Source organism: Heloderma suspectum, chromosome 2 (genome assembly GCF_057233095.1).
Source record: "Heloderma suspectum isolate Gila_16-S chromosome 2, 16-S_ref, whole genome shotgun sequence".
Taxonomy (NCBI): Eukaryota; Metazoa; Chordata; class Lepidosauria; order Squamata; family Helodermatidae; genus Heloderma; species Heloderma suspectum.
In genome coordinates, this window is record NC_139459.1 from 318,275,951 (window position 1) to 318,296,505 (window position 20,555).

The following is a 20,555-nucleotide window of genomic DNA, read 5'->3' on the forward strand; positions in this document are numbered from 1 at the left end:
GAAATCTGGCTGCTGTTTCTCGCACTTGGAACTTTAGAGGAACTGGCTGCTGATTACATGATTTATTAGGATCTGACTTCACTGGAGAATCTAAGATCTGATTTTGACTTATGTATTATAACAACTGATACATAACACCAACTGATATTTTAGTTTCAGCAACTGATACTTTTTAATGGATTTGAAATGTCGTTATAATGTAGTATTATTGAAATAAACTGTTGTTTATTTGGATTAGAGATAGACAAACACGTTAATTTCGGTTTTCTCAGTTTCCCATTTATCCAGTCTTAAATTTGGATCATTCCAGATGTTGAGAATTTTTAAAAAGGTTTTCATGAATGTTCATATGCATTTCTGTGAGCATTTCTCCTAATAATGCATTTTTGTATGCCATTTGTCTAATACACACATTGTTCAAATATTTGTCCTAATATAATGCATTTTAATGTTATTTTCACTAATTTACAAATTTTGAATGCATTTTTATTGGGGAATTCCATCAGAGAAGTGTGAATTTTTAAGGATACTTCAGTTTCGGTATTTGGTTCATGTATTGGCTCAAAAGTGCAAAATTTAGTAAATTAGTATTAAACTGTGAACGATACAAATTTCTCCCCCATCCCTAATTTGAATTGCTATGTTACATTTTGAAATGATTTGACATGTCACCAAATAAGTTATGAGTTAGTGTAATGATGCTTTGATATGTATTTCTGTTTTAGTTTGGTTTTCATGTTTTGAGCTACTTTAGGCACAACTTTGCGAAAATGGAAAAAACTCCCCTGGATTTAAAATTACTTTTCTCATGCAATAGTCTTCCATAAAGTCAGAAGCAGCTCTTCCATGAATAGAATACACTTTCGTCCAACAGAAAGACACCTTTGGATCCAAGCCATAGCTTTTGAAACATTTATTTTATGATGATGTATTTATTCTAATAATGCATCTGAATTGTGGAAAAAATATTGATAAGAGCATAAGTTTCTTTTTAAGAAAAGATTATTTGTATACAACTTCCATGAATCATTACTTGATGATGAAGAGAGATAGATACCTGAATGCAACAACTGTTTGGTTCCCCCGCCCCAAGAAAAATAAAATTGGCTCAGGCATCTAAGATAACTTGTTTGACTTCACTTGAAATGACAATCTAGAGTCTTGGGAAACTTCTCACATGTTAATCTGATGGCAGAATTTTGACAAATCCCCCCACCCCAGTTTTCAGCAGTCACATTCTCTTAAATCACTTCTTATGGGTCTGGTCTTAATAGAATCTGATGTGTATGAGTCAGCAGTGATGTGTCACATAACAGCATCAAGCCAGTTTCCCTCAAAGACAATGATTAATATGTGTTTGACACATTAATATTTCAATTAATATGTCAAATACATACATTCCTAAAAGACTGGTGGGATAGAAATGTTAATTTTTAAGGACATTTTAAGGAAACTAAGGAAAATGTGATCTGGTAATAGTAAAGTAAGCATTTTGACTAGCTAGCTAGCTAGAACTAAAAATTTCCAGGGTCATAAATAGTGATGGCTGTTCAAACATGGGTGGGCAGCAGATATACCTGGATCTATCTTGATCTAGCTTTGTAGGATTTCTGCCTCCCAATTGTTTAACAGTAGTAGCAAAAAATAACACCCCTGCCCTAAATTATACTACTGCAATTAAGAAAGCTAGGGTCAACCAGTATCATTCAGTTTTGATACTCAAAATAAATTCCTGGTTTCAGGATTCTTTAATTCTAAGCATATGTCTTTTGCACCAGGCTCTGGTGGGTAGATTTTTGGGTTCTAGTAAAACAACAGCAACAAAAAACAAAGTAGATCCTGCAAGCCTTCCCACCCCATGTTAGAGGATATCAGAACAATAAAACAAGGCCTCAGTTGCTCCTTCTGTTCCTTTTGCCCTGCACTATGGGTCTCTTTAGCCAGTGCCAGCAGATCTGACCCACCTATTCGAGGTGGCCCACTGAGAAATTCATTTTCCTATGGGTCTGTCCTCCTCTAGTGTTGTCAGATGCCATGTTGAGAATTATTACAATAGAAATTGCACAAAGCTGACTTGGGGGACACCCCCCCCACCAGTGTAATCAGTTTGTTGGGGAGGGACCATGGCCCAGTGGTGAAGCATCTGCATGAAAAATGTCTGGCTGAGACCCTGGGAAGCAGCTGCCAGTCAGAACCAAATCTATTGGGCAGATGAAGTAGTAGTCTGACCCAGTATAAGGCCCTCGGCCAAATCTCCCCGATTTGCTCTTCTTGAGTATAACAGACAGTGCCAGCTCCAGGTTTCAGAAGGTCAAGACACCCTCAACAGGGCCCCTCCCTCAGTGAGTCTACCTTCCCATTGTCACCAGCTACCCTTGCTCCTTATCCTCTTTCTTATCATTGCTACCACTTGCTTGCTTGACAGTGAGCAAGTAGGCCATGGCATCTGCTGCTCGTCCTCACCACCACCATTGTCTGAGCCAGAGTGAGAGGCAGGTGAACAAACAGTGAAGAGGAGGAGCAGATCCAGGGGGCTCTTGCCAGTGGGCCCCTGCTGGGGTGTAGGCCCTCAGCAGGTGCCCAGTTATGCCTACCCCTGATGCTGGCCCTGATAACAGATACTTTGCCAGACAAATAAACATTTCAGAAACACACATTTACATGAGACACATACATTTCATTTCTGAAACTGAGCAGGGGCTGTGTGTGCCCTCTCTATACTTTATTACACTTTTGGGAGAACAGTGGAAATGTTCCGATATCCAGACTGGTGCCTGAGAACTGATTCTGTATTTGTTGTCAGTATCACTATCTAAGAATGATATCAAAGCCCAGGCTCTCCCACAGCTTGGCCAGGCACCCTCTGGTTTGCCAAAAGCATCTCAGCAGCCCTGTTCCACTAAGAAGATTTGGTTCAAACCATGCCTCAGACAATACTATCATATTCTCTGACATCTCAGCATGGTTAATCAAATATGCATGTGCATTTCCAAAAAGCATACAGCTCAAATGAAGACAATAAAGTACCTTTCACAATCAGGTTCCCTGTATTCCTAGCAACTCCAAATTGATTCATTGCTATGCAAGTGTATACACCTGCATCTGCTTTGGTAACATTATATATCTTCAGGCTGCCATCCTCTAGGATAAAGATTCTGAAGGAAACAAAACAAAACAAAATAAAACAATACAATGGAAACCAGTTATGAACAGGATATTTGGAGCACTAAGGGCAGTAGCAATGATGTAATGTTACTTGCAATATTTGGACATTAATCATAGTCGCTGTTGATTACAGCAAACAGGGCACATTCCAGCTGAATTTTCATCTCAATGTACCATTGATTATTGTATTAGACACAGATTAGACATACCAGAATTGACTAATAATCCATCTACACCACTAGTCTGCATCCTTCTCTGGTCAATGCCAGATACTTCAGAGGAAGGAATAAATCCACAATTGGAGGTCTAATTGAGCTGTGTTTCTTCACAGGATGAAGTATGTTCTTGATCCCTGATGGTGAGCTGTTTACAGTATGAAGTATGAGGCCCATGTAATTTTCCACAGTGTTAGTAAAAGTGATCAGTCATTCGGGTAGCTACCTCCATTCTTACCAGTCAAATAATGAAGGCAGCAAATGATTTCAATAACTTTGGTGTGTCACCACAATCAGAAATAACCTTGTAAGTTCTTAGGTTTCAATGGGATGGGAAATCAGGAGCGTGAGCACTCATATACTTCAGTCCAATCACATGACAGTACCACTTCAGGATGCATGCGACGGCCTGCTTATTTGACAAGCCTCCACCTCAAAATCCCCCCCACAATCCCCCTGCCATATGGAAAACTGAGAAGCTTCCTGATCTGCAAAGCTTTTCATTCATGCAAGGCACATTCAAATACACAGTTCCCACAGGCACTCTGAGCATATCAGTGCCTCTGTATTAGAAGAGGCAGGAGGGCAAACAACACATTATGGGTTGCCACCAAAAAGGGCATCCCTGTGTCAAATTCTCCCCCTCCCCTATGAAATGTGCAGTAATCATTTGTGTCATGTTGTCCTGATATTTCATGTTAAAGCACTGGGGGGGGGGTAGAAAAATGCACAATGTCATGACTATATTTCAGGGGAGAAAGTAGACACCAGCATGTATTTTTGGCAGTAGCTTTGTATTCCCTGTAACATGTAGTTCTGCTCTCAGTGTTGGATCCAATGCTGGTTATCTGCTAGTGGAATGGAAACCACTAGCAGAATGGATTTTCCTTCTTCCCCCTGCAGCATGCTCAGATCTGCTCCGGAGGCTTTGAGGATCCTCCAGATCAGATCTGGGCTATATGAGGGAAGCTGAAGGGTGGAGGAGAGGATAAGGATGTGTTGCACCAGTGGAAGTCCCATTGCTAAGCAGATGTCCACTAACACAATGTTGGATCCAACCCTCAGTTTGCTTATTTATGCACAATGTCAGAAATACTGTCTTGGTTATACTGAGATTTTTTTTAAAATCCCCACAAAGTTAATCTGGGGATGATGAGCATACATGCAGAAATTTGCCAAATTCCATTTTGATGCTCCTTCTCTCTCATGTCCATATCAGATTGCAATCTTTTTTTTTTTGCATGAAAAATTGTGCATATTTCAATGTGTACCTTTTCCAAATCTATGCATCAGTTGTGCACATCTTTGAAAGGTACACATTCTTGTCCCATTGATTAAAGTGTGTTTGTGTGCATCTTTCAAAAGTACATATTTTTCATGCACATTTTTCAAATGCGTGCATGTGGTCGATTGCATCTTTTGGATTGACAAATTACATTGCAAGCTCAGAAATATATGAACTTCAATTGCAGATTGTGTTCAAGTCTGTGCTGAGTCTGGGAGGTGTGAGTTAGGTAAATCCTGATCAAAAATACATTTTTTCATACAGCCCTATGTAAATCATTCAACAACAACAGCACTAGTGCATTCCAAATAAAACACAAACATTTGCTTTTTCAAAATTCGTACATGTCAGACCCAGTTCTAAAATGGTTGTGAGTCGATCTGAGTGATAAAAAGGAAAGAATCCAGGCCATATTTTCCTGAAGAGAAAATAATAATAATAATAATAATAATAATAATAATAATCCTTTGTATAGCACTGCTGTGCCATCTGCAAAGTGCAGGAGCAAATATGACTTGAGTGGAGCCAAAGACACTGATTAGGAGTTAATTATCACAGGCTGTGTGCAACCAACTGTTAAACACAAGAGAATTCTCACACCTGTGCTTAGTGTTCAAGGTGATCAGGTGTCAGTATAAAAAAGCAAACTCCTCAGGATTTGCTTAGCATGAGGGCTTTCTTTCCTATTTGTTCCCGCTGCTGATTCAGTAGATTGCTTTGGTACATCTGCTTTGTTGAATGATTCTGCCTAGATTCAACATGAAAATCTATGCTGTCATCAGTTGAGATGCAACTATATAGAGGAAAATATAGTTCAAAAAGGAGGAAATGACAAGTTGCCAGCTCTCCAATGAATACAGGATATATTTTCCACATCCTACTAATAATTTGCTGCAACACAACTATATGCATGTTTTACCTCCACCGTGTTCAATGGAGGGCATCCTCTAAAGGGCCAAGCCAAATATTCATTAAATCACACATAGTAGGGCTATGTGAAGTGGAGGCTGATGGCTCTGATTTCAGTGGGGTGGTGAATCCTCTCTGGGTTTCAGTCAGAACCAGTCAGAACTCTAAAGGAGCTATCCAAGGTGCAAAGCAAAACTGGTTCACTCCAGTTTTGTTTCTGACATGTTTTTCAGTTTGCTTGAACAGGGAAAGTGAGCATTTCAAATTGCACATTTCTGTGTACATTTTTCAAAAGTGCTTTCTCCTCACTGACTGAAGTGTGAAAATTTGCATTTTTAAAAAAGTGCATTTCAAAGTGTGCATTAAAAAAGAGCATTTTAAAAATGTGATTGCAAGTTCAGGAATGTGCAAACATTTTTTGAAAAAAATGTGCTCCTGTTTGCATTTGGGATTGCGAATGGGGCAAGTTCAGATGATTTGCTAACAGAAACAAAAATCATCATACATCTCTGGCATAGGTGTCCTGGGTACTGTATTGAAAATCTGTTGAAGCATCACAATCTCTGACTAATGTATTCCTCTTGCAGGGGAATCTCCTTTCTTCTATCTGCCCTGGTTGCTTAACAGAATGCAGTAGTTAATGTGGATGTGACTGTCCACATGACTTTCAGCTAGGGATGGACGAACAACCCCATGCCTGCCTTGTGCAAAGCTCGCCAAACTGCTGCCACTTACCCTTTCCTGGTCGGTTCCCTGGGCAAGGTCCTAGGTGGTCTGCGGGCTCCTGATGAACAAGCGTGGGTGAACGGCTCCTCAGTGAACTGCCATTTTGCGTAGTAATGGCAGCTTATTGTTTTCCACTAAAGTCATCTTATGAAAATGGCAGCTGCAAAGCGGCCATGTACACAAGATGAATGGTCCATTCATGCATGTAATCTTGCGCACATGGCCGCTTTCCAGCTGCCATTTGAGTAAGAAGTCTTTTATGGGGAACAACGAGCCACCATTTCTATGCAAAATGGCATCTCGTCAGGCGTCCACAGAATGCCGAGCAGCTCTCCCAGGGAACTCAACAGGGCTGGTAAGTGGCAGTGGTCTGCGGACAACAGTCCAGGAAGCTGGCCAGGGGGCAGGGGAGTCCGTCAGACTTCACCCTCCTCTTAGACTCCCATGACATCCCTACATGTAGCCTACCAAGTGGAGCAAATCTCACTACCCAAGTATTATGCTGTTCTGGTTACCAGTTTGTTTCCAAGCCCAAATTAAAATGCTGGTTTTGACCTTTAAAGCCTTTAATGGTTTGGGACCAAGTTACTTGAAGGATTGCCTTCACCCATATCAGCATGCTCACATTTTAAGATCAGAAAGAGAGGCCCTTCTCATTTGCCACCCATGAGAGCAGTTAGGTGGGTGACCACACATGAGAGGGCCTTCTCTGTGGTGGCCCCACACATTTGGAACAAATTGTCATTGGAGGCCCACCATGCTCCGTCATTGCAGACTCTTAAGAAGGCCTTGAAAACATATTCTTTTACCATGGCCTTCTCTTGATATGACTGCTGATGTTGCTGTTATTGCTGTAGTTTTTGTTGCTGGTTTTACTGTCAGCTTTTATTGTTGTTTTTAATTGATATTTTACTGTATTTATGTTTTTTGTCGCTTTTAATATTTTAACTGTTTTTATGTATTTTACTGCTGTGAGCCACCTTGGGAGGGCTTCTGCCCTGAAAGGCAGCCAAGAATTTTTTAAAAAACAAACAAAAAAAACAAATGCTTGGTACTGTTCTACTGAGGCAGCAATGGAGATGAATGAATCTGTCAGTTTTACTCTCTACTATGTGCAATTTAAACAACAACAACAACAACCTCAAGTTATTTCCATCCCGTTTATGAAGAAATTTGCAAATTTTGCTAAGTTCTTCTATAAAACCCTTCAAGACAAATGAAACGCTCACCCATCCCTAGACAGCAAACAGAAGGTTAACTAAGGCCCGTTGGACCATCATGCATGGCTGGAGGGGTACTTTGGTTACCAGTTGTAGAGCTATATTTTACCATATGCTTACACTGAGTATGATAATACAAGAAAATAATTGCGACTTTCACAGCCACCAAGAATCAACATATCAGATGGAACCTTAGTGACAAATTGTATGAGAAGCTGGACCTGAAGCTCTCACAATGCTATCAACCAGCTGACATTCCAGATAAGAATGGCTGTGGTTTTTGAAGTGAACTAATACTTTTTAACTGGCATCACTGAGCTCTGCATCAAACCACCAAGATAAGGGTCTCTTTCCCCCTAAGTTCTTAGCATTATCCAATGACAAGAATAGAAAAAGGAGCTTTTCAAACATCTTGCATTGTTTGAAAATTTTGTACTGTTTCCTTTGTAGAGTCGTCTACCTTTTAAATACTTGAACTAAGAGAAGATAAATATATTACCTTAGATACTCATGAAATAATTGCAGATTCAGAAATACATGAATTGTAAAAATACTACAGAACATTTCCATTCTTCCTTTGAAGGTGCTCTGTTTGGGATGCCAAGGAGTGATATGGGGAACAGGGTATTTATTTTTTATTTTTATTAAATTTATTAATTGCCCAATTAATAAATTTAATAAAATTAAATTTATTAATTGCCACTCTGGGCAATGTACAACATATAATAAAACAGTTTAAAACAATAAAATTCTACAATAAAAACATTTTCTAAAAAACCCTAACCCACCCCAAATGCCTGCCTGAACAACCACATTTTTAATGCCTGGCGGAAGCTCATTAAAGAGGGGGCATGACAGAGTTCCTTAGGGAGGGAGTTCCACAGAGTGGGGACCACCACAGAAAAGGCCCTCTCCCTCGTCCCCACCAGTCTAGCTGTCCTTGCTGATGGGACAGAGAGAACGCCATCCGATGATGATCTTGTTAAGCGGCCTGTCTGGTGTTGCTGGAGGCACTCTTTAAGATAGGCTGGGCCGGAACCATATAGGGTTTTAAAGGTCCAAACCAACACCTTGAATTTGGCCCGGAAAACAACTGGTAACCAGTGTAACTCCTTCAGCACTGGCGTAATGTGATCTTGCTGGCGGCTGCCTTTAATCAGGCGAGCCGTCGCGTTCTGTACCAGCTGCAGCTTCCGAACCATCTTCAAGGGTAACCCCACGTAGAGTGCATTACACTAGTCTAAACGAGAGGAGACCAGGGCATGTACTACCAATGGGAGGAGATGGTCGGGAAGGAAGGGGCGCAGCCGCCATATCAGATGGAGTTGATACAGCGCTGTCCAGCTCACAGCTGACACCTGAACTTCCATGGACAGCTGGGAGTCCAAAATGACCCCCAGGCTGCGGACCTGGACTTTCAAGGGTAGCCGTACCCCATTCAACACCAGGTCAACATCCCCCAGCCTCCTCTTGTCTCCCACCAAAAGTACCTCGGTCATGTCAGGGTTCAGCTTCAGCTTATTCCTCCCCATCCAGCCACTCACCATCTCCAGACATTTGGACAGGGAGTCTATGGCCAACCTTGGTAAAGATTTGAACGAGAGGTAGAACTGCGCGTCATCTGCATACTGATGACACTGCACCCCAAACCTCCTGATGATAGCCCCCAGCGGCTTCATGTAGATGTTAAATAGCACCGGGGAGAGGATGGAACCCTGTGGCACCCCACAAGTAAGTGGCCACGGGTCCGGAACCTCCACTCCCAGTGCTACCCTCTGGTACCTGCTGGAGAGGAAGGACCGGAACCACCGCAATACGGTGTCTCCAATGCCCAACCCCTCCAGGCGGTCCAGGAGGATACTGTGGTCAACGGTATCAAAAGCCACTGAGAGGTCGAGGAGAACAAGGAAGGAGCATTCATCCCTATCCAGAGCCCTCCTCATATCATCCACCAAGGCAACCAAGGCCGTTTCTGTCCCATGCCCAAGCCTGAAGCCCGACTGAACTGGGTCTAGATAATCAGTTTCTTCCAAGTGTGCCTTCAACTGCATTGCTACCACCCGCTCAATCACCTTGCCCAAAAATGGCAGATTTGAGACTGGGCGAAAGTTGTTCAGAACTTGGGGATCCAAGGAGGGCTTCTTTAAGAGCGGTCTTATCACTGCCTCCTTGAGGGCTGATGGCATCACTTCCTCTTCAAGGGAGGCATCCCCTCACCCAGTCTCTCTCTGCAGCCCATAATGAGCCAAGATGGGCAAGGATCAAGTAAGCAGGTGGTCGGCCTTACAGATGAAAGCACCTTGCCCACTTCATCAGAAGGAAGAAACTGGAACCGATCCCACAAAACCGGTTTGCCACAGACCGCCTCTTGCTCACTAACTGTATCCACAGCGTGTGGAGTAACACTCCTTATCTGATCAATTTTATCTGCAAAGTGCCTTGTCAAGGCCTCACAGGAGGCCTTAGAATGCTCCAGTAGTTTCGGAGCCACAGGACTGACCAGGCTCCAGACCACTTGGAACAGCCTCCTGGGACAGCACTCTGTGGTAGGGATGGACGAAAGGGACTTACCTTGTCCCGCAGCTTGCTTTGCGGTGGGGGGGAGGCGCTTCGCTTCTCCCCCCGAAGTTCAGGAGAGGGGGGGGAGGCGCGCCGCCTTGCCCGGCCGAAATTCAGGCCGGGGGGGAGGCGCCCCATCCCTTGCCGGCGAAATTCAGGCCGGGGAGGAGCGCCCCGTCTCCCTGGCCGCGAAAAAAAGTACAGTAAAAAAACACACACACACACACACCTGTGATAGGCTACGTAATGATTTACATAGCCTATCATGGCTAGATTTCCAAAGTCAGCCATGATAGGCTACATAAAACGTCACATAGCCTATCACGGGTGACTTTGGGGGGAGAAAAAAAGCGCGTATGCAAATGGTGACGCCCCATGGGCGCCGCTATTTGCGTTCCTTATTTGGACAGGGGTAGTCTATGTAAAGATTTACTTAGACTACAGCGAAAATAAGGGCAACGCAAATAGCGTTCCCTTATTTTCGTCGTAGTCTACGTAAATCATTACGTAGACTACCCTTTTCCAAATAAGGAACGCAAATGGTGGTGCCCATGGGGCGCCGCCATTTGCGTACGCGCTTTTTTTTCCCCCAAAAAAATTACCCGTGATAGGCTACGTGACGATTTACGTAGCCTATCACGGCTGACTTTGGAAATCTAGCCGTGATAGGCTACGTAAATCGTCACGTAGCCTATCACGAGTGTTTTTTTTTTTAACTTTACTTTTTTATTTTGTAACGGCAGCGGTGGCGGCAGCCAGTCGGGAGACCGGCCGCCGCCCCCGCCCCTGCTGAAACGCCGCCGAAACGCCGCCGGGACCCGCCGCCGAGAGGGACATTTGCCGAAGGTAAGTCCCATCCTGGGGGGGCGGCGGGGGGCTGGCGGAGAATTTCCCCACCAATTTCGGGGGGCCGAATGCGTTGGCACTCGGCCTCCCGAAGATTCATGGAGAAATTCTCCGCCATCCCTGCTCTGTGGACACAATAGAGGCAGCATAATATTCCTTTTTTGCTGCCTTCACCGCCACATGATAGGCTGAAGATGCAGCTGTAGCCCATGTCTGATCGTCTTTGGAGTGAGACTTCCACCACCGGTGCTCTAGCCATCTCACTTCCTGTTTCAGAGCTCGTAACTGCAGATTGAACCATGGTGCAGTCCGAGGCCTGTTGAGGGGGAGAGGGCGTTTCGAAGCCACCCGATCTAATGCCCCAGTGATTGCAGCATTCCACCCACCCACCAGGGTCTCAACCGAGTGGCTGTTGGCGTACTCCAGAGAATCCCCAAGCACTTTCAGGAATCCACTGGATTCATAAGACGCCTGGGACAGACCATTTTAATGGGTCCTCCACCACTGCGGAGGGGTTGTGGAACCGAGAAGTCCAGCGTCACCAGATAGTGATCTGACCATGACAAGGGGGTGGTGGATATATCCCTGACTTCCAGATCACTCCCCGCTTCTCCAGAAACAAACACAAGGTCTAGCGCATGACCGGCTACATGGGTGGGCCCAGTTAAAATAGGGTGCAGCTCCCAGGAAGCCATGGTCTCCATGAAGTCCTGAGGTGCTCCTGTGAGGATGGCCTTCGAATGTACATAGAAGTCCCCCAACACCAATAAGTTATGGGACTGTACACGCACATCAGAGACCACCTCAAGCACCTCGGCCAGTCGTGCAGTGGGGTGGACGGTACACGAGCAGAATCCCCAGACTGCCCTTCAGGCCCAACCTCCAGTACATGCACTCAGCAACCTTGCTCTTCCAGAGAGGGGGTCTGGTGAAGACCAAGGACTCTCGGTAGATAACAGCCACTCCCCCTCCCCAATCCCCAGCCCTCGGCTGCTGTGCATATGAAAATCCAGCTGGACATATGGCTGCAAGAGTTGGAGCAGCAGCCTTGGCCAGCCAGGTCTCCGTAATACATGCGAGGTCTGCACCCTTGTCCAGGATCATGTCATGGATGAGGGAGGTTTTCTGAGTAACAGACCTGGCATTGCAGAGCAGCAAACGAAGGCCAGAAGATGGAGTCATGCCTCTCCCAGCCATCCTTTGGCTCTGGACAGGCCTGGAGGACGGGACAGATACTACACATCTCTCCCTTGTCCCCCTTACCTGGCATGGCCTGCCCCTAGCGCTCCACCAGTGCCTGCCGCCCAGCCTCAGTATGTTCTGGCCCTCAACACTCCCCCCACTGCCTCCATCAGGTGGACACATGCCCCCTCACTCCCACCTATCAGGCAGGCTACCCACCCCTCAAAACACAACGGGTACCATTTTCAAAATTCCATAAATGATTGATTCCATATTAGCTTTTCAAAGGGAATAAATAGTAAATATACATATACATATATACAGTGATCCTATTACAGATATAGTTTAGAATCTGGGACTACTGAGAGATTCAGTGAAGAAAAGACATTTTGGTAACAGGGTTAGTCTGTGTGAGAGTGCCCAGATGGCAAAATCAGGAACTAAACTGGAATGCAAGTGAATGTTAGGGTTGAGCCCTGGCCCCTTGAGATTCCTGAGGACTCTGATTCTGAATCAGAGCTGGAACAGCTAGATCAGAGAATGGGGGAGGAACCTTCCCCAGACCCCCAGGCATTGGTAGAGAATCTTCCCAAGACCTTTCCCAGGCTGAGTCGTCACCTCCCCTTTCCACTGTGGGAACCCAAGTTTCCAAGGAGGAGGAGGAGGAGGGGCATGACTCAAGAGATGCCAGAGCCTGTCACAAGTGGAAGCAGGCAGAGTTCGGCATGGGGCTAAGACACTCTGCCAAGATAGCCACTCTTAGAAGCCAGTGTAGAAGGGAGCTGCCCTAAGGGAGGGGCATCATTGTTAGGTAGGTTTGACCGTTGATGTCCACAGGCAAACTGTCAGCAACTTCACTATGCTGCAGATTGTCTTCCCTAACAGAGATCTCGGAATAGCCATTTAAAGCCTGGGGCAGTTTGAGTGCTTCCTTGAATCTGCATTGTGAAAAGGCTTGCTTTTAGCATCATAAAGGCATAAGAGCTTGAACTACGAGTCCCTGTTTTGTTGATTGTGAAGGGGGAGGATGATCAAACATAGCAGTGAGTAAAAAAGACATATTTACATGTGTCCAATCCATTTGTGAGAGTGGAACAGTGAAGAACCTTCAACCTAGAAATTGTTATGTGTTTAGGGGTGTACGAAGCCCCACTTACCTGGCTCTGCTGGGTTCCGCGGCAGGGGGGAGGCAATCTAGTCCTCCCCCCAGAATCCTCGATGGAGGGGGAGGCGATCCAATCCTCCCCCCTGGAATCCTGCCCGGCTGACTCCGCTCCGTGACCAGTCCGCGGAGCCGCTGACCGGGCCAATCCGCAGCTGGGCCTGTATCTGCTGCTGGGCTGCTGTGCCATTTGCATCCCTACACTAGGCCATGATAGGCTATGTATATATTTAAGTCGCCTATCACAGCTAAAGCAGGCACGCAAATGACGTCCTCTACGCTATTTGCATCCCTGCTTTAGCAGTGATAGGCTACATAAATATTTACATAGCCTATCGCGGCTAAAGCAGGGATGCAAATGCAGCCGCTACGCCATTTGCATGCCTGCCTTTTGCCATGATAGGCTATGTAAATACTTACGTAGCCTATTATGGAAAACAGCAGGGGCGCAAATGGTGTAGCGGCCACCATTTGTGCCCCTGCTCTTTGCCGTGATAGGCTACATAAGTATTTACGTAGCCTATCATGGCCTAATGCAGGCACGCAAATGGTGGCCACTACGATGGCTGCCATTTGCAGCTACAGCAGCCTGGCAGTGGCTGGAAGAGGAGCCGGAGCCGCTGCCGCATCTGCTGCCACATCTGCTGCCACATCCGCTGCCGCATCCGCATCCTCCACATCCGCCGCCAGGTAGGTCCATTCCAGGGGGGGATGGTGGTGGTGGGGGGAGGCTGTTCCGCCATGGACTCCAGGGGGCCGGATTCTTTAGAATCTGGCCTCACTGGAGTCCGTGGCAGAATTCTCCAACATCCCTACATGTGTTGCTAGGAAAATTAGGAAGCAGAAGAGTAGGAATTAGATTATTATTGCTATGAAGAAGCATTGGAAGAAGTGGGTGAAATCTTGCAAGGTAGTGAGACAAATAACAAAATCAAAGCCACAGAGAGAAGCAAATAAGAAATGGACGTATTAAAATATTCACATTATTGTTGTATTTTTCAAAGACCAATTACAATTATTTACCTCATCCAAATGGCTTCCTGATATCTCTTGGTTTTCCTGTCACCCTGGCAGGCAGACTATGAAGGCCCTGTTGACCTCTAGAGTGGGGGGGATTGGTCAGGCAGTTGACACAGTCACTCCTCAGCATCGTCTCCCACTTCATAGACCCAAACAAGCCCCCTAGTTTCCAGGAGAGCTGGGACCAATGAAAAGAGTGGGATGATCATAGAATCATAGAATAGTAGGGTTGGAAGGGGCCTACAAGACCAATGAGTCCAACCTCAATTGGCTAGAAAGACAATGGAGGACTTGGAATGAATCTGACCAAACATGGGATAAAATCCACTTGAAGGCCTATTCCTTGGTAGTCAGAGAGGTGAAGAAAATCATACTTCTCTGCCACCATTGCATCTGCACAGAATGGGCCATCTTGACCCAAAAGATGGTAATGAAGACCACTCAGTAGCCCATTGTGACCAATTTGCAACACACTTTGCGAATTAAATCATTTGTATCTGTGCTGACTTGGATGCTATAGTTAGTACAGATACAGTTGATGTGACTTTAGTTCCCTCTTGCCCAGTTATAATGGCTACTTTATGGATACGAGGTGGAGTATCTAGATCCATTTTGATCTAGCTTCAGGCATGGTTATGGGAAAGAGACTGTTTCATTTGCCTTTGTTATGGGGCAATCTTTGGCTGTCTTGGCAAACTGGAGTGTGTCCCTTTTGATTCTGCTGGACCTCCCTGCAGTTTTCAATACCTTTGAACATGGTATCCTTCTAGACCCCTTGGCTGGGATGGAACTTGCACTATTTTACTGGTCCTTCTTGGAGGAACAATTTGTATTTCTAGGGAAAGCCTTGCAGGGTCACTCCAATCAAGTTCCAATATTCTCTAGCTGGGGCTACATATTTGACACGGAAAATGCAGTAATACTGATTTTACAGAAGATGTGTTCATAGAAAAAAGGGTGTGTTGCTCACAAGCAAAGGATTTCAGAACAGTGCTTCTACTTTTCATAGATCTTCTAATATAAATTCACTTTGGAACATTGCATGGGGAAGTTCTATGTTGAAGTCAAAGGTGCAAGATTTCATTACCAAGACTCTCCACAGCTCGTACTGTCAAGTTTAATAGAGTTTAAAAGTCACTCTAATGGAAATTTTTCTTAATTTAGGAAGTCAATCCCACTTAGAGATGGATTACTGATGCTGGCTTATTTCCTGAACTTTAGCTTTGATTTGTTTTCAACCTCACTCATTCCTACAAAGCAAGGGTTCTGGGGATCAGCATGGATCATACATTCATGTACACCATGGACACTCACTTTTTAGGATACATTGTGCCCAATAGGAGTTGAACATTTATGCTAGAAGCTTTATGCTAGAGAACCATGTATGCAGCTATATTTAAAAACAACAGGCCCCATTAAACTAGGTGCATTCTCTTTGCTTCTGAAAGATATCCTTAATGGAGACGATAGTTAAAAGGAGTTTAAAGTGCTCCAGAAGCATGATCCATTGCCCCCATGACTCACAGGAGTATTTGGGGGCAGGGGCAGCATTGTCCCCATCCTAGGGGAGGTAGGATGGAAAAAGAGCACAAGGATGCATGCGATGTCCGCATGTTGGCCAGCAGCAGGGTAAGCAGCTGCCCCACCCTCCCATGGATCTCTCAGTTCTGGAGTCATGGCACCAGCCCTCCTGCCCTGTTGGTGGCACTGTAAAACTGGCCACTTCAGGGCTGGTGGATTTCTTTTGCCTATTGACCTGGTTGTCTGTGGCCAGTGGGACTGTTGCCTCCTCTACTCTGCACCTCAAGTGAGGTGGAAGTTAGCCAGTGTGGCATCAGTAAAATAGGTTAGTCAGGAAGATGAGCAGTAGGAGAGACAAAGGAGAGTGCCCAGAGGCACCTTTAAGGTGAACAGGGATTTCCTAGATTAGTCTTAACTGCATCACATGCCTAAAGCTTTGGGGATGGGGAGGGTTGTGAGTTGGGGGCGGGGCAGGCCCATCCAGGTAACATGGCACAGGAGAGGTGGTCAGTGAGTTCCCCCCACCTCAGCCAGATCCCGCAGTTACGCTGCAGATCTCTCATGTAAATTTCATACTGACACGGCCCTCATTATCACAACCGTGTCTCACCTTTTTCTTTTGGGTATGTGCAGAAGTTGAGACTAAGCCGGAGAACAGAAGTGGTGTGTTACATGCACCACCAGTAATCATCATGCACTCTATATAGGACTAGGGTTAGATGAGAATTTCGTTCGGTTTGCTTTTTTGATTCTGGCATTAATAGGACAAAAGAATGTGAGATTTAAAACATCGGAATGAGAAGAAAAGTAAAGCTGACAGATTCATCCATCTAGGCTTTGGGTGCCTAGGTCTTAAATGTATGTCTGGGTTGGAATCCCAGTGTATTCAACCATGCTTGTGGTGCTGAATTGGGGTTGCCCACCTCTTTTTTCTTACAGGATCCTCATCTTTAACAGCTACACAGCAGGCAGGTACAACACGGTGCTATCCATGCTGGAATAGCTCTACCAACTGGATTTTGCCAGTGCAGATGGGTGAAGATTTCATTCAAATTCTTTTTTTGATCAAAATTTATCAAAAACTGCATTTTTTCTTAAATGGGGCAGAAATAATTTAAGATTAAACAAACAAACAAACAAACAAACAATGAATGCGGGAGAAAGTGAAACTGACAGGCTAGTCCATGCCTACTTAGGCCTCGGCCTCCTGCTGGTTAAGAATTTTCTGCTCATGCAGAATGCAGCACTCTTGATTTGAATTATCGCACTAAGGCTCCAGCATTGCAAAGGCTTTCTATTGCCTTTTGTATATGATATGGATGAGAGAAACAGTGGTTTTTGAACTTGCCTAAAATCTCCAAAAATCACTTCAAAATGCATTTTGCCTTGCTCCCATTTTTGTTTTCAAACTGTTTTTCATCTTGTTCAAACAGGAAAACTGTGCATTTCAAATGGGAAAAGTGTGCATTTCTGTGTCTATTTTTTCAAAAGTGTGTGCTCCCCGCCCCCAATGTGTTTTTTGGGGGGAAATGTGAACTTCAAATTTTGCATTTTTAAAAAGCATGCGTTTTTCGAATTCAATCACAAATTCAGGAATTTGCAAACACTTCTAAAAAAGTGTTCCCGCCTGTGTTTCGGATTGCAGATGGGACATGAACAGAAATGTTCAGATTTGTGAACAGAAATGAAATTCATGTACATCTATAGTATATGACTGGACACATTAGCGGTGGTGAACCCAGCATATTGAGATATTACTTTCATCTGTTTCTGTAACTTGCATACATACAAATCTTTTCTTATATCCAAATGACACAATAAAATTGAAGATTGGTATAGTGCAAGGGTCAGCAATGCAGCATCTGCATGTGCGCTAGCACCCTCCAAGAGCCCAATTGCACCTGCTGGACCCCTCACCCCAGACCCTTCCTTTCTGCCACAGCCTTGCCTCCCCACCACCACCTCGCCTATTTCTGCTGCCACCACACATGTGCCACTATTCCCCCCTCCCTGCCACTGTGGCCTTGTCTCCTCCACACCACCTTGCCTTTCTCTGCCACCACTGTTGTCACCGCTACTGCATGTACAGCGCTTTTTCCTCCCTCCCTCCTCCTCCCATGGCCTTACCTTCCCCACCACCTTGAGTTTTTCTGTCACCACCATACACACTCCACGATGCCTTTTCTTCCCTCCCGCAGACCCAGAGACAGGGCGGGGAGGAATTAGTGAGTGGGGGGTAGAGGAAAAGGAGGAGAAAGAAGAAGCAGGGTCATGAGTGGGAGAAGAAGAGGAAGGAACTAGCGATGGGGAAGAGGAAATAGTGAGGGGGGGGAGGAGAAAATAGTGAGTGGGTGAGGGAGAAAAAGAAGAGCTGCACCCACCTACCCACCCTGACAAGAATTTTTGGTGGTGCCCACTGGCACATTTCAAAATTGAACATGTTCCGGCAGACCCGAAAAAGTTGCCTAGCTCTGGTATAGTGCAGCCTGCACATGCCTTTCCCATTGTTGACTGAATATGTATGCATACTCTAGAGCCCGCCCCTATGCTGGCATTCACTTACAAACCAGGTATAGTTAAGGGGGGAAGGGATGTGCACATCTTATCCCCAGCTGAACTTGCTTACAGAGCTCTTGAGATTGAGAACCCTAATAAGTTCTAAAAAATTTCCTGGGAGTAAGCCCCATTGAATGCCATGGGGCTTACCACTGAGTAGACATGCACTGCTAATTAATTTATTTCTGCAGTTGTTACTGACAGCAGAATTAGGTCAAGTGAATTAACTGTGCGTAATGACAGCTTTGGTTTTAGTTCAATAGTGCCACAGGAATGCTTCTTAACTCTTATGATCTGTATTATATGTTAACGATCTTTCTACCTACTTGCATGATCTGTGTGACCATGAACTGTGTGCTAATAATACCACAGTTAAATAAAACTATGTCTAATAGAGTCCTCTCTCTACCTGCAAGTAGATATTAATGAGCTTTGAAAGGAACTTGGTCTTGGCACAATTTTACTGCAAACGTAATACATACCATTACAACTGAGGTTAATTTGGATCAAAACAGAGTTCCAAATTCTAGTTGAGTAGGCTTATTAAAGACATTTGAGTAAATAATATTATTAGCAATAATAAGTGAGAGAAAAACATTGCTTTCTGCTAATTAAAAAGCCAATTATATTACCTTTGTTATTTTCTTAACATACCTTGGGGTATATAAACTAAGAACACACAAATTTGTCATTAGGAAACACTACGTAGACATGAGGTCTGCATTCTATTTTCCTTTGTGATAATGTTTTTCAATGAATTCCACATGATAAGACTCTGTGAGTGTGAGTGTGTGTGTGTGTGTGTGTGAGAGAGAGAGAGAGACAGCGAGCATGTGCGTGAAGGGGACAGGGATAGAAAAGCAGAGACAGAAATAGGATCTCATCCTGTGCCCTCTCAAAATCTACTCTGGAGGCTTGGAGACGTAGAGTATATTTTTAGGGAATGCAGGGTAGATAGGTATGAGAAGCTAATTTCAGCTTGTTTATAACCAAAATTTAACCTTCTAAGACCTTCCAAACCCAAACACAAGTACAATTTACAAGTCACACCCCTTCCAGAAACTAGTGTTTCCATTCATTCCAGGGCTTTCCCCCAGAATTGTTACATCATGGCCGCCAGCAGTAAGAACTGCATGCACACTGTGACCAGGGAGGGTGGCCATGATGGAAGGCCCCAGTTAGATCCTGCCCACACTTTTCTCAGCTTGCAATGCTGTTTGTGGGATGGCCGGGCAGGGGGTGGGGGAAAGGCATTTGAAAAATGTGTATATTAGAAAATATGCATGATAAAATGTGTACTTTTTAAAACAACAACAACAACTATGCACAAACATGCTTTAATCGATGAGCGAAGATTGTGGACTTTTGAATGCGGACCCAAGTATGCAGCCAAGTACTTTCCAATTTTCATGCAAAATGAAAGGAAAATACTTGCAATTACATATGGACAATAGTCAGACTCAGGTTTGAGGTGGAAGTCAGAGAAGCTTGATGAACTCAAGTTTGGCCGATTTTCACATCCCTAGTGCACAGCATTGCAGGGTAGAGAAGAGAGGGGGAAAGCCCTGTTCTGCAAGCAGACTTCTGCTCATGCAACATTGGCTTTCTCCTTTCACCTATTGAGATCCTCATTTGTACCCATGAGCCAAGATCCAAAGGCTCACATCTCCGGTATGGCAAACAAGGCTTTGGACTTCTCAAATAGCAGCAGCCCCATCCATGCCACACAACAAGCCGAATTTGAATCTGAGAAGCCTTTTAAATAAAGATTCAGTGATACAGCTTGAGAGCCTGCTAGTCAAAGGAGAAAAATGTCACATCCTTAGACAAGCCTAAAGTAGCTCTTGGGATCCCAGCCATGATGCTCAATTTCAAAACATGAATGATGCCACACACTTAAGAATATTCGGTAAATGTTAGAGCAAGGAATCTGGAGTTCACATTCTATTTTGTTGCTCTGTGTCAGGGCTGGGGAATGTGTGGCCCTCCAGATGTTGTTTAACTGCAACATCTATTTGCCCTCGCCAGCATAGCCAATGGTGAAGAATGATAGAACATATAGTCCAACACCCTCTGGGGGGCCACACGATCCCCATCTCTGCTGTATATACTTCCTTAAGACTTGAATCTCAGTTCACTTGTATAGTTCAATGTACATGATTTTTTAAAAAATGTTACTAATCTCAGAT

At 44.6% G+C, this 20,555-nt stretch overlaps 1 protein-coding gene across 1 annotated transcript in view; it reads right to left on the reverse strand.

Moving 5' to 3' along the window:
• The window catches only part of CNTN6 (contactin 6), a 247,999-nt gene that overhangs the window by 83,828 nt on the left and 143,616 nt on the right, over positions 1 to 20,555 (reverse strand). The window contains 1 exon segment of the mRNA XM_084840343.1: positions 3,028 to 3,155. Coding sequence (XP_084696469.1) covers positions 3,028 to 3,155 — 128 coding nt within the window.